This window comes from Furipterus horrens, unplaced genomic scaffold, assembly GCF_987537825.1.
Source record: "Furipterus horrens unplaced genomic scaffold, mFurHor1.1.pri manual_scaffold_2, whole genome shotgun sequence".
Taxonomy (NCBI): domain Eukaryota; kingdom Metazoa; phylum Chordata; class Mammalia; order Chiroptera; family Furipteridae; genus Furipterus; species Furipterus horrens.
This window is the reverse complement of record NW_028327172.1, coordinates 84,048,988-84,063,639: the sequence shown is the minus strand read 5'-3', so window position 1 is coordinate 84,063,639 and position 14,652 is coordinate 84,048,988. Positions and strand designations below refer to the sequence as shown.

Below are 14,652 nucleotides of genomic sequence, written 5' to 3'. Positions count from 1 at the left end.
GAGTGAACTGGGATAACAGCAGACTTACTTTTCCTTGTATGCCCCATACTATTTATGCATTTTCATCGTGACTACATTACTCCTGGGCCATTTAATAGCTCATTAGGTGTACATAACTGGACTGAATGAAAAGAGGCAACCGGGGCTGAAGAGCTTTTTAAGCCGCCATTTCTCTCCTCTAATATCCCCACAAAAAACATTCATCGTTCCCAAAGTGCTGTGAGAGCATATTGATTGAGACCAGACAGCTTCAGTCTTCACGAGCTGCTCCAAAAGGCCCAGAGGGAGCACAGGGTGATGGCATACAGTCCCAACACGACGAGGTAGCCTTGAAAGAGCAGTTGGTCAAAGCGTTCCAGGAAGGCTAGCCACTTAACCTCCTGTCGGTCCATCTGGTCCTGGGTTTGGAAGTAATTGCTGATGGAGTAAAGCTGGGACAAGACTTCATTCAGGGTCCCTGACTGGGCCTGGTGATCTTGACAGATAAGGGACTCTGTGTGAGAGAGGAAAACACACTATGTCAGCCAGGTACTACTAAGGCCCCTCCACCTCCAGACTTCCATCTGAGGCTGATGGCCTCATCCTTCAAGGAAGGTTGTGGGAAAAACTGGGAAGTGGGTTGACTTGGAGTTCAGGACTCTCTCCCTCCCTGCTGAGGGGAGGCAAGACTGCTGAAGGAAGCCCTAAAGAACATGGCAGACTTGTTTTTTGTAAATAGGGTGTTTAGGCTAGATCGCTCCAGGAGATTTTCTGAGGTAAGGGCCAGCTCCTGTTAACTCAGTTGGAGCCTTAATGGCTGAGATGATTCTTAAACCTTTTCACATTAAACAATATGTGTGTCTGAAAATAGAACAAGCTTCCTTGGCTGCTGTGACTCAGTGGATTGAGTACTTGCCAGCACACCAAAGGGGTGCCAGTTCGACTCTCAGCTAGGGCACATGTCTGGGTTGCAGGCCAGGTCCCCAGTTGGGGGCATGCAGGAGGCAACCACACAGTGATGTTTCTCTCCCACTCTTTCTCCCTCCCTTCGCCACTCTCTAAAAATAAATAAATAAAATCTTTTTTTAAAAATAAGACTTTCTGGGAAGCCAGGAAGAAGTGGCCTTTGGTACCCAGAAAAGTAATTTAAATGCAGCGCAGAGGCTAAGAAGCAGATGTTTCACATTTCCATACAGCCAACACACAGCCTGGTACTCCACCCATGGGAATTGCTGCTGAGGGTGAGAAGGCAAGACAGAGTAGGGTACTTCAAGGATTCTCACAAACCTGTCACCCCAACAAGTTGAGCCCTGGGATCCATTCTAAGCCCATCAGCATCAGTCTCCCCTCGAAGGCAAAAGAGGGGCTGCTGCTGCCCGCTGCACTGCTCATTGCGAAGGAATTTAACCAACAAAATGGACTTTGATAAGCTGAGAACCAGGAAGGCCATGCAGACTGTGAAGAAGACCCCTGAGAGAAGGAACCAGAGAAGGCGAAGTTAGCTGGAGCCTCAGGGGCCTCTCCATCCCCAGATCTGAAATGCAACAGCAGGTCTTCACCAAGAGTCATGCAAGATGGGTGTCTGGCACCCCCAAGGCTGCGTACCAATCAGAGGGGTGCTCACTGCACTCCGTGGGATCTCATCAGACATGTTGACCCTGAAGACGGTGTAACCCACCAGCACACTGGTCTTGAACACAATCCTGGCACGGCAGGTAGGGGGTAGGTAGAAGCTCCCTAAGTCCACAAGCATGAGGAAGATGCTGGGAATCAGCAGGCTTACCACATAGACCAGTGGGCGCCTGCGAATCACCACCTGGCCAAGGACAAGAAATCTGTTGAAAAGAGGGTCTAAGCCTATGGACTAATATTTGACCAAATCCATAGCCCTGAAGTCCCAACATGTCTGCATATGTGAAAAGTCTATATAGTTTAGAAATAGGAGACTATTTTGTGGTTTAGAAAGTAGAAAAAAATCTTTAAAGTTTTTACATACAGTTGATATTAATATTATTAATAATTATAATAATAATAATAAGCTACCATTTATTTACCACTTTCTGTTTGCTAGGCACTGGACTGTTTCATATGTTTTGCCTTAGTTAATCCTCCTCACAATGACTCTAAGGGCTGGATATTATTATCTCCATTTTATAAACAAGGAAACAGAGGTTCATAGAGATGTAATTGCTTGTCTAAACTCACACGGCTGGCGAGTGAGAAACTGTTTTAAAACCAGGTCTTACACCAATTCATTCTTCTTAAACCCCTCATTATGCAACATATTGCATTGTCTTGGGTTTAGTCTATCTTACTTGGAATGAGAGCTTCTTAGCACCTGTTAGTGTATCTGTCAGAGTCTGGGCAAGAGCAAAGCATAATTAAATTGGAAAATCTGAGGAGGGTTTAATAATGAGACTGTTTACAAGGTATGGGCAGGGCATAGGAAAGCCACAAGAAAGAGGGCAGTGACCCAGGGATTTGGGGGGACTGGGTGAGCTCTTCCTAGTCTTAGGCCTGAAGGGACCAGGAGACAAAGCTATATGAAGAGGACTGTGGACAGCTGTGGCTTCCTCGTAGGGACAAAGCCAGCCAGGTGGTGATTCCACAGAGAGGAAAATGGAGAGAGAAGCATCCCACTCACTCCAGTCTTCTGCCACTGCATGACCAGGGATCCTATCTCTGCAGGCCACAGCTCAGTCTCCTGGAGCGCGGAGCACCGGGAGAAGGGGAACATGGATCTGTGTCAGGGGCCAGCTGAAGATACCCAACATGGCCTACAGTGTGGCCGGTGTACTGAGCTGCTGAGTTCATTTTGTAGCTGGGAATTTGAACCTCATAAAAGTATCGTGATTGTTGTTGTCATTTTTTAAGTTTCTCTGGGATGGTGACTAAGCACAAACTATTCTCATCCTTCCTGGAAAGAGACCAGGGAATGACAGGGCTACTTTCCTTACCAGATGGTAGACGCTTTGAGGGTGAAAGCAGCAACTTTTAAAAATCTCTCATAGAGCCAAAAATAATACCTATTTTATACCTATAGATGTTTATTGAACGAATTAATGATCTGGGTGTTTACTGTTGGATTTGGAAAAAATAATGTCTGAAATTTTATATTTCTCTGATTCACGAAGAAATTTCAGGTTTCCTATATGTCAGAGAGTGCTCTCGATGCTTTTATGCATGTGGTGTGATTTTAGTTATTTATCACTGTAACCTTGTTGGCAGGTAATATATAATATCCTCATTTTATAGATTTTAGAAAATAAAGCTCAGCCCCCTTAAGTAAGGTAAGTGGCAGGGCTGGGGTGTTCCCCTACATCTTCGGATTCCAAGCCCAGTGTTCCTGTTCATATAGCAGAGCTATAACTCTTGATCTGACCAGACCTCTGAGTTCAGTTCAGGGCTCTTCTCCCTCATCCCTGTCTTCTGCTCTGGAAGAGAATCACAGAGAAATCAGCCAGATAGTTGCCAAGGATGGTGCAGACAGTGGCAGGGAAAGAGCTTGACTGGGTGAGACCAGACATCACCTTGCTGATGAGAGCAGGGACCTCCCCACCCCGCCCCGCCTCAAGCCATTGGGACTGAGAGCATATTCCATCTCAGACAGGCCAGAGCCGTTTGGTGGATTGTAGTCCGGCTATTGTCTTTCACATGAAACATAATTGGCTGCAGATATCTAAACCAGAGCAACACTCACTGCTTTGCAATAATTTGGTTAAAACACTTTTCTACCAAAGTGCAATCAATAAGGAAAACAATGATAAAATGAACTGCCATCAACCTGCACCTTTTTAGGTCCCTTCATAATGCTGTGACTGAGCTGGCTGTGGTTAGGTGGGGGCAGTAAGCAGGGAGCCAAGTGGTCAGAGTCCACAAGGGTCCTGGATTGTGGGCCCAGGCTAGTCTATTGGTGATCCAGACATATAGGATGGTGGTTGGCAGGGTTTGGGCATGGGGTTGGAACCAAGCCTGCTGTCTCTGGTGGGTAGAAGCAGAAGACTCCTTAGAGACTTCATGGCAGTTATTACCTGAAGGGGATGAAAGTATAGGAATACCGCCATAAAGAAAAGTACAGGTAGGCACACTGGTTAAGCAGAAAACAGTCCAGATGTAGTCAAGGAAACATGGTTCCAGAGTCTTCTGGTTCTAACTGCCTACATGTGCTAGTTTCATGATCCTGAATGAGGTATTTAACCTCTCCATGGTTGATTTTCCCTTTTTAAAAGAGCAATTTACTTTTGCCTTACCAAACATCTTGGGTACAATTGAGATCAGCTGTTGTACTCTTTAAATAAAGTTCCTGTGTAAATACATGTGCTGAGGTGACTCCTCTCCACTCAGTGGAGATGCAGAGGATGGATGTAAATTTGGGCCAGAACCCAAAATAGGCTGTGTGGCTTCTCTGAGTCCCTGATGTCCAAGAAAGTGCAATTGCCAGAGGAGAGATGTGGCAAGAGCTACGAGGTTAGGAGGCAGGCTATCTCCATGGCTTGGACCCTCCTAGTTGCACAAAGCCCCACATTTAGAAGCGCCCTGCACTTGGTTCAGTGCTCTGCTGGTGTAGTTTTGAAATTCTTAAATAATTTTTTAACCAAGAGCCCTGGATTTCCACTTTCTACAAGGCCCCACAAATTATGTAGCCAGTCCTATCAGGAAGATATTCCTCACTGGATCAACAGTAGCTGAAAGGAGAGGGAAAACAGTAGGAACAGAAAGAGACAATTAGTTTCTGGTGCAACATAAAGCAGAAATCTCTCCTGTCTTATGCGCTCGGGAACCAGACTCTGGTGGTTAGATATTTCCCAAGTCCAGAGATGAAAAGGAAGTTTACTCCAGAATGGATCGTACCCAGACTGTATGTCTGATTTAGATAATGATATTTGGGTTCTTTGGTTCTTTTGAGTTTATATTTAGATGATACTTTGATCTTTGGGTTGGAGCAGGGATGAGTTAAAATATTTGGGGATGTTGGGACAGGGTGAATGAATGTATTTCGCATTCAAATACATACACAGAGAGTGGTAGACTGTAGTAGGTTGAATAATGAGCCTAAAGAATTCACATCCTTCCTGGAAGTTCAGAATGTGACCTCATTTGGAAATAGTAATTAGTTAAGATGAAGTCTTACTGAAGAAGATGTGCCCTTCATCCAATATGACTAGTGTCCTTTTAAGAAGAAGAGACACAAAGGAGAAGGCCATGTCAAGATGAAGGCAGAGACTGGAGTTACACATCTATGCGTCAAAGATTGCCGGCAACACCAAAGCTGGGAGAGAGGCATGGGACAGACCCTCCCTCAGAGCACTCAGAAGGAACCAACTCTGCTGACACCTTGACTTCAGGTTACTGGCCTCCAGACTGTGAGAGAATTAGTTTTTGTTGTTTAAAGTCACACAGTTTGTGGTACCTTGTTGTGGAAGTTCTAGGAAACTACTATAGGTGACTTGCCCAGTAACGCACCATGGACAGATGCCAAAGAATGGACTGGAATATATTGCATTATGTTCCATTGTGTCGTCATCATATAGAATTAGACGTGCAGTTTCTCAAGTTACATTGCCTGGGTTCAAGTCCTGGCTCCACGAGTCACCCTAAAACCTTGAGCAAGTTACTTAACTTTCCTGCACCCCGATTCATCCATTCATAAAAATGCAGATAGTTAGAGCACTCATCTCATAGAAGTGTGAGGATTACATGTACAAACTCTTAAAATGGTGCCTGACATAGAGGAAATGCTCAGTTTTGTGGTTATTGTTGTTTTGTCTCCCTGGGAAGATTTTGAAGTCTATGATAGATAGGTATCAGAAACCTTGTTTTATTCATGTCTGTGTTCTCAGTGCTTACCACTGAGCCTGGTTGCATTGTAGTCTATCAATAATGCTATTTTGAGTTCAATGGGTGGGATCATGGAGTTAGCCCAAACGGCGGTTCTCCGACTGAGGTGAGCCCCTCTGAAGGCTACCTCTCTATGGGTTATGTCAGAGGCAGCAACCCTGCTTATTCTGGGGGGAAGGTATGTCACCAGCTCAGTGGCACACTCATTGCTCTCTGTGGAACTGCCCCTACCTAAAGCCCAGCATTTCTAATGGACTGAAGGAGCTGGTGCCTTTAAATTTCACAGAAAGGGAAGAAAAAGCACTTTAGTTTCAGTCTGTGTTCTCCATTAGACACCCTTCAGGTGTTAGCAATATTATGCCACAATTTCATTATCCATTAAAGCCAGGTAATAATAAGTACACAAAGGTATTTGGAGCCTATTGTTGTTAATGAAAGAGATCAATCTAATTCAGAATGTGTGTGTGGAGAGCTCCTTAGAGATGGAATAAGCCCCAAGGTTAGCTTCTAATTGCCTCCTTGATGGTAGACCCCACCAGTACTCAATTTTGCATGACCGTCTTTATGACATAGTTGGAATTTTGACGCCCAGGCTCACGCTTCATACAGAAGCCCATTTTCCTCTTCTCCCAAGCCTCCCCAAACATTTCTAACCCAGAAATAATGGGAAAGTTGCTGCCATTTAAATAAGATCCTTCCACAAGAGTAAGAGTTTCTCAAACGTGGACCATGGCTTGGCTGGATTAGCAGAACCCATGATTCCAGGATTACTTGAGTGATCCTGGAAAGATTTCCAGGGCTCTAAATTCTCTCTCTCTCTCTCTCTCTCTCTCTCTCTCTCTCTCTCTCTCTCTCTCTCTCTCAGCCTGGTGGTGCTCAGAAGGATTTTCTATCAAGTTTATGAGCTGCATTCAACAGATATCTCAACAGGACAACTCTAAACTAATAAAAAAAAAAGTCAGAAAAAGAAGATAAATGAGGCACCCTCCTTTGCCAAATGCTCCTCTGCATTTTCATAGATGTTCCCTGTGGACCCTCCAATTCCTGCCTGAATGTACACTTTACTCAGTGTGATGATTTGTGGTTGGACTTACTTTAGTTTCCAGAGCTGTCTATACTTTTCTATTTAATATGAGTTCTTAAATTTTATTTCTACCTCCTCCTACTGCTACCCTCATTCTTAAAACAAACAAACAAACAAACAAACAAAAAACACCACACAGAAACTGAATCTTCACCCTGCTGTTTCTGAGAACTAGTCCCTTTGATAGTGTGTTGGAGGAAACCTCCTCTCCTGAGGCTGCTTGATCTGGTGCCCGGCTGCACACAGATGTCCTCAGAGGCAGAACGGTCTGTGCTTTGGGTCCCCTGTGGAATGCAGCCCAACTCCAAAGCTTCAGCAGTGACCTCTGAGAAACAAGACGTGTCCTAGAGCTGGCAGATATGATTGTACATTGGCTGGAACTAGCAGGGCATCTGGAACATTGGATTTCATTTCAATGGCAGCAGTGTACATCAGGCCCAGGGTGACAGCATATCTAGAATAGATTGTTGTATCTCCTGCCTGCTCCAGTTGTCCCCAACCCCCTGCAGGGCAGCCTGGTCTGGGACACAGCAGGGGATTAGATTAAGAGGAAGATGACTCTGCTGTCAGGACCCTGGCAGACCCAATATTTGAATGGCACTGGTCTCTAAATTTTGCATCATTGGCCAAGGGATGCTGAAGGACAGGGATTCCTCGGTTACTAAGTTCAGAACAGGATCTCTGGTATGGAGGAAGAGAACATGAGCCCAGCCATGGTGCACATAGCAGGAATGGGGAGGCAGGGAGGCTCAGACAGGTTGAGGAAAACAGTATATTGAAGTAGTCACCAAATCTCCTTTAACCTCCTGAGTCTGGCTCCCTGACTTATGAGATATGATCTGTGACTCTACTCATTCCCTACTCTCTTCCAGAGGGCCAGGATAGAAGCCAGCCCTGCTAGATAAACCGCATTAGCTCCCAGGGCAAAGGAACCCAGGCAAGAGCTCCGAGAACATGCAATCATATGTCATCATATGTCTGCCCCCCTCCAGTATGCCTCAATGTAAATACTGTGAATGGAGAAGCAGCATGGTAGTGAAGAGAACAGAGTATCTGGACCATCGTTCCTGACATCCAGGGAGGCTTCTCCTTCCTTAAGCAATCTTTTATACCTCTGTTCATCATAGTACATAGAAAATTTCTTGCCACTGTTGAGAAGACAAATTAATATTTAGGGTGAAGGGTGACAGGTATCTACAAATAATGACTGCCCTGTGGGGAAGTTGAGTGTGTGTGTGTGTGTGTGTGTGTGTGTGTGTGTGTGTGTGTTTATCTGCCCCATCTCTTCCTTTTGCTCATCTCTTTCTGTGCAGTGTAGGTAATGGTGTGTGCAGCATTCTCTGGAGTGCTTGGTAGGTGACTGTGTTCCACCTTGCACGTGCTACTCCCTCACATTTCCCTTTAATGCTCTCCATTATTTGGGCTGCATTAATAATGTTTGTGGGCTGATATCTTTAAAATTAATGAGGTGTTTACTCTTAGCCAAGAAACTCATTGAAATTAAAAAAGCTTTCTTTCTCCCCCCTCCCTTTCTTTCACTAAAAAAAGTGGACAAACAAGCCACAATGCAAGCTTTGCTAAAAACCAAGCAGAATAGGCAAGAACCCAAACCCTACCACTACAAAGGTATGAGCTATGATTAGCTAGTACCCAGAGTTACACTTTAGTCAGGTTCAAACCACATCAGTTTCTAAGAGGTTCCAATTTAACAGGAGCTTTCCTTGAAAGCTGCATACAATACCTTTTAACCAGTGGAGGGGCATCTGTGACCTCGGTAACAGCTTATTTCATTACCACTATCCCTTAGCACATAATTATCTGTTGTAACCCTAGCACCTTAGTCTAGTTGGAATATTCCTTATTATTCAAAAGGTTTATCTCCAGGATAATTCATCTTGTGTACAATCCTAATCAGTCGGTAGTCTCTACTTTTCAATCGAATCCATTACCCGGCACTAGGTGACTTCATGCAGACAAGCAGAGCTGAATGCTAATGATGTGAATCTATTGGTTGCATGAACTCGCTGTAGCCCACATGTCAGGATGGTTTGCCAGGAGCACCAGGGTAGGGAGAATGACTATCTATGGAGTGGAAAGTAGTAGGCTTCACTGTCCTGCACCCCATGGACTCCCAGAGCCCTACTGGACAAATTTTCTCTGAATAATGCAGCCAGAAGCATTCTGGGTGGCACATCTGAACAGTTCAGGTTTTCATCACATGCTTTTTGGGCAGTTTTTCTCTCAGATCCAGAAACCACCAGTCTCTGAGGATCCTGCAAGTGATTTGTTAGCTAATCCCTCAAGATATTCCAGTTAATAATATGGTAATTTTATGCATCTATATCTGGAATTAATTAATAATTTACTCAATTAACAACAGGACAGTAATGTTGAAGAAACACTCTTCTCTCAATTTTTTCGTTGTTTTTGTGTGGGGGTTTTTTCCCTCTCCATAGCAATTGGAAATCAGGGTGTTAGTTATACTAAAAGGCTGAGCGTTCCTGCTGTGGTGGGTGGCTCATGTCTCTAGTATATGAAAACCATTCTCTTCATATTCATGCGTGGAGTATCTACAGCAGGAGTCCAGGATCTGTGACTGAATCTCCTGCCCTTGAAATGCTAGAATGCAAGTGTATGTCCAGAGTCATCTGAATCAGCAGTTCTTGAATGATAATGAATGAAAAGGTGCAACAGAGCAGAGATTCCTCAGCCCAGTATAGAAGGCCAGAGATTGCAGAGTAGTGGGCAACAGGAACAGGAAGTGAAAGGACCTACGTGAAACTGAATCTGTGCAAAATCTCCAGCGCTGTTCTGGAGGATGTTGTATGTTGAGGACACAGAAAGAAGTTCCCACTTGCTGTCATTCAAAAATGCTTTTTTGTCATGCTTAGTGTCTTCTCTGCTCCTCAGGAAGGCGAGGTCTACATCATCCACTAAAAGCAACAGAAACAATTGACTTCCTTGTAGAGAGAGAGGCACCAACATCAAATCTTTCTTTTTACTCCTGCCTCTACAGGTACAGTCTTATTCAGATGGAGGGGTTTCAACATAACCATTTTGAATTAGGGGTAGAGGTGTGGAATAAAATCTTTCTAGCCATGAAAAAGACTATGAATTTATGGTTTGGATTCCACTATTCATAGAATGATGAAACTGCTTCTGTGACTTCTATAACATTCTCAATGGCAGTGGAAGCCTAATATTATATTCCTAAAGCAACAGCAGCAATTGGGCTATATATCTGGGCACAAACTCCTCTTGGTTTGAATAACAGCAGGAGCCAAATAACTGCAGGAAGAAATTTAGATTTGAAAAAAGTCAATGACATGCAAGAATACAATGGACCTGAGGAGTGGCATAATATAATTATGCCTATGTGTGCCAACAACCCAGCACAGGTATGTTTCCCCCTATAAGACAATACCTCTCATGGTTTACCTGTGTGCAGAATACTATTGAAGGTTAGGCTGCAATTCTGGATATCAAATGGAAAAGCATATGTCTCTAAACTGCATGCAGAGACCACCTGGATGAACTTAGAGTTCTTAATGGTCCCAGATGAGTTCACATAAACATAGGGAAGGTCAGGTAATCTTTCAATGTCCACACTGTAAGAAACAAAAGAGACCTTGTTGCTACAGAGAGAGCTTTAGTTGTTTCAATACACAGAATGGATTATTAGATGGTAGTGAACATGACACCCAGGACTAGCCCAGAAATGCAGACAGAATCACTTTTACTCAAGATAATTTACCCTAGCAAAGATGGGTTCAGTAATGACAACCTCATAAATGAACTCACTTGCAACACAAACATAATCCACTAGTCACCTCAAGCATTAGTAATCAAATCTGTTATCTTAAGTGATATCAACTCATGGTACTTTTAAGCTGAATATTTCTAACAATATGTTCCTCTTCAACTTGAGAAACAAAAAATAGCAACAATGAGTGAAAGTAAGCAGAAACTGGCCTGAATATTCTAAGCACTCTAAACCCTACAGAAATACACCTGACACACTTACAATTCATTAATGATGATATCAGGGGCCCAGATGGCACTTAGAGGTAGGGAGATTTCTCTAATATCATCAAACATGCTGGAGTTCCATGATAAAAACTCATCATCCCAGACCTGTTAGGAGCAGACAAAAAGGAACTTGTCAAAAAGAGGCAATATCAACTCCATCAAAGAATTAAAGAGAGATTTGGATAAATAACCTAATTGATTATCCTATTGATACTATCCGTTAGGGTAGAGGACTTACGATCCAACTCTCAAAAACAGTAGTTCCAACCAGAAACCATGGCCATACACTTATGTAAATTCTAATAAACTAGGTTTGCTGCAGATCTAAGGGACTATAAACACAAAGATAATATCTATTCCCTAGAATAATAATATTTTTCAACACATCAAGATCAGGAGTGCAGCATGCATGGAAGAAAACAATTAGTTACCTCATGGTACCATATATTTGTCTTTAATTTTTGATTCAGTACATCCTGCAAAGCAAAATGAAAATACACAGCAAATATTAACATGCCAGTGAAACAAAGCCCAGTTCAACAATATGTCAATTCAGAGGAAGAAAATCAAATGTAAATAAATAATGCTGATTTTAAAAACATTATCTTGACTTTTCAAGATCTGCATATTTTCAGTTCTTGTTTATTATACACACTGGTCACTGAGCTTTACTATATATATTATCTATAACAAAATGACTACACTTGACATCTTGAATGATTTGCTAATCTCTCTCCCTCTCTAATTAGTTACTCTGCCATTAATCAGACTAAAAAATGATATGTAGCTGTAGCCAATTCAGGGCTAAAAAGATGAGACCAAGCTTTTTATTTGTAATCGAGATATTATTCATACTCTTTCAATGAGTGTTATCTCAGCTGCTATTGGCAGCCATTCCTGTTACCTTATATTTGGATTTCTTGTCTTACAAAACAGACTAAATGAGCTTATATAAATGAGGTATATTTTTGATGATATAAATAGATGTGACTTCCCAGGTCTGCAATGAGTCAGTGATTTTTTAAAAGACCCCCCAAAACAACCCCCCCAAAAGCTTCTTACTAATTTTTCATATCTAATCTAGTAAAGAACATTCTAAAACTACTATGTTCTTAGGAATTAACAGAAAAGATATATCATATCATATAAAAATTAACTATAAAGGAATCATAAATCTAAGTGTAAGAGCTAAAACTGTAAAACCTTTATAGAAAATCAGGAGTAAATCAACATGACTCTGAATTAGGCAATGGCTTCTTAGATATTACACCACAACAAGCAATAAAAGAAAAAATAGATGGGACTTCATCAAAATTAAAAACTTGTGTGCTCTAAAAGTACATCATCAAGAACTAAAAAGACAGCTCACAGAATGGGAGAACATATCTGCAAATCCTTTATCTGGTATGGGCCTAGTATGTAAAATATAAAAATAACTCATAACTCAACAACAAAAGAAACCAAACAACTCAAATAAAAAATGGACAAAGTGCCAATGCAATCTTGAGAAAGAAAAATAAAGCTGGAGGCATCATGCTCCTTGGTTTCAAACTATATAACAAAACTATGATAATTAAAGCGGTATGGTATTGGCATAAAAACAGAAACATAGATCAATGAAATAGAACAGAGAGCCCAGAAGTAAACACCTACATATATGATCAATTAATTTACAACAAAGGAGCCAAGAATATACAGTAGGGAAAGGATAGTCTCTTTAATAGTGTTGGGAAAATTGGACAGCCACATGCAAAAGAATGAAACTGGCCCACTATCCTACTCCAGTCACAAAAATTAACTCAAAATGGGTTAAAGAATGTAAAACATAAAACCATAAAACTCCTAGACGGAAACACAGCTGGTAAGCTCCTTGATGTAGTTCTTGACATTGATTTTTAAAAATCTGACACCAAAAACAAAGGCAACAAAAACAGGAATAAACAAATGGGACTACATGAAACTAAAAAGTTTCTGAACAGCGAAGAAAACCATTAACAAAATGAAAAAGCAACCTACTGAATGGGAGAATATAATTGCAAATCATACATCTGATAAGGGGCAAATATTGAAAATATATAGAGAACACGTACACCTCAATAACAAAAAATCTAATTAAAAATGGGCAGAAGATCTGAATAGACATTTTTCCAAAGAAGACACACATAGATACATGAAAAGATGCTCAACATCATTAATTATCAGGGAAAATGTAAATCAAAACCATAATGAAACATCACCTCACAACTCTTTGAAATGTTATTATTAACAGACAAGAAATAAGTGTTGACAAGGATGTGGAGAAAATGGAACCCTTGTGCACTGATGATAGGAATGTAAATTGTCGCAACTACAGTGCAAAACAGTATGGAGGTTCCTCAAAAAATTAAAAATTGAACTACCATATGATCCAGCAATTCCACTTCTGGTACTTGTTTAAAGAAAATGAAAGCCCTAATTCAAAAAGATATATGCTCCCTTATGTTCATTGCAACATTATTTACAACAGACAAAGAATGAAAACAACCTAAGTGTTCATCGATGGATGAATGGATAAAAGAATTGTGGTACATATATACCATGGCATATTATTCAGCCATAAAAATAATGAAATCATGCCCTGACCAGTGTGGCTCAGTTCAGTTCATTGGGTGTCCTCCCACAAAGTGAATGGTCACCAGCTCAATTCCTGATCAGGGCACATGCCTGGGTTATGGGTTCAGACCCTGGCCAGGACATGTATGAAAAGCAGCCGATCAAAGTTTCTCTCTCACATCGATGTTTCTCAGCTTCTATTTCTCCCTCCCTTCTCCTCTCTCTAAAAATAAATAAATAAAATTCTTAAAAACAAAAATAACAATAACAAAAATAGTTAAGCATAGCCCTGGCCAGTGAGGGTCAGGTGGTTGGAGCATCATCATGTAAACCAAAAGGTCGCAAGTTTGAATCCCAGTCAGGGCACATACCTAGGTTGTGGGTTTCATCCTGGGTGGAGCATGTAGGAGAGGTAAGATCAATGTTTCTCTCTCTCATCAATGTTTCTCTCCCTTTTTCTCTCCTTCCCTCCCCCTCTCTCTAAAATCAACCAGCATATCCTCAGGTGAGGATTTAAAAAAAGAAGTCTAAGCTCATAGAGAGAAGATTGGTGGTTGCAAGAGTGGAGAGTGGGAGAAATGGGTGAACTTGTACTTTTTTAAGTTAAGTTAAATTTTAAAGTATTTTTAAAATAAAACAGAAAACAACTTGATTTCAATCATAATGAAGGTTTAAAAGCTTTAGAAAGCTCTATAATTCTTATTGATTGTAAGCCGCTGCTTATAATACATTAGTTTTCTAAATGATAATTAAATTTGAGCAGAAAGAATTGTAGTAAAAATAATCTTAAATTTTGTATTACATAAGAAAATCATAATATTCAAAATAAAACACTCAAAAGAACATCTACAAAGGCTTTGAAGGTTATGTGCTTTATGCAATGCTTATTGGCTTTATGGTTAAACACACAGTTCTCGTTGATTTCTTTTCAAATGTAAGGAAAATTGAATTTCTCTATGAGAAAATCCCATGCAGAAAAAAAATGAACAAAGGACTGAACAGACATTTCTCCAAAGGAGATATACAGTCATGCAGCACTTACCAACTTGATATAGTCTGAGAAATGCATCATAGGTGATTTTATCATACTGCAAACATCATAGAGTTCACTTACACAAATACAGATGGTA

At 41.3% G+C, this 14,652-nt stretch overlaps 1 protein-coding gene across 1 annotated transcript in view; it reads right to left on the bottom strand.

Moving 5' to 3' along the window:
- Nucleotides 1-257: 257 nt before the first annotated feature.
- The window catches only part of HTR3B (5-hydroxytryptamine receptor 3B), a 41,048-nt gene continuing 26,653 nt past the window's right edge, over nt 258-14,652 (bottom strand). Inside the window, exons 3-9 of the mRNA XM_090267344.1 lie at nt 11,362-11,406; nt 10,926-11,035; nt 10,340-10,509; nt 9,677-9,834; nt 1,585-1,795; nt 1,267-1,449; nt 258-493 (exon numbers count right to left, since the gene is read on the bottom strand). Coding sequence (XP_090123470.1) covers nt 258-493; nt 1,267-1,449; nt 1,585-1,795; nt 9,677-9,834; nt 10,340-10,509; nt 10,926-11,035; nt 11,362-11,406 — 1,113 coding nt within the window. The remainder of the gene's footprint in view (nt 494-1,266; nt 1,450-1,584; nt 1,796-9,676; nt 9,835-10,339; nt 10,510-10,925; nt 11,036-11,361; nt 11,407-14,652) is intronic.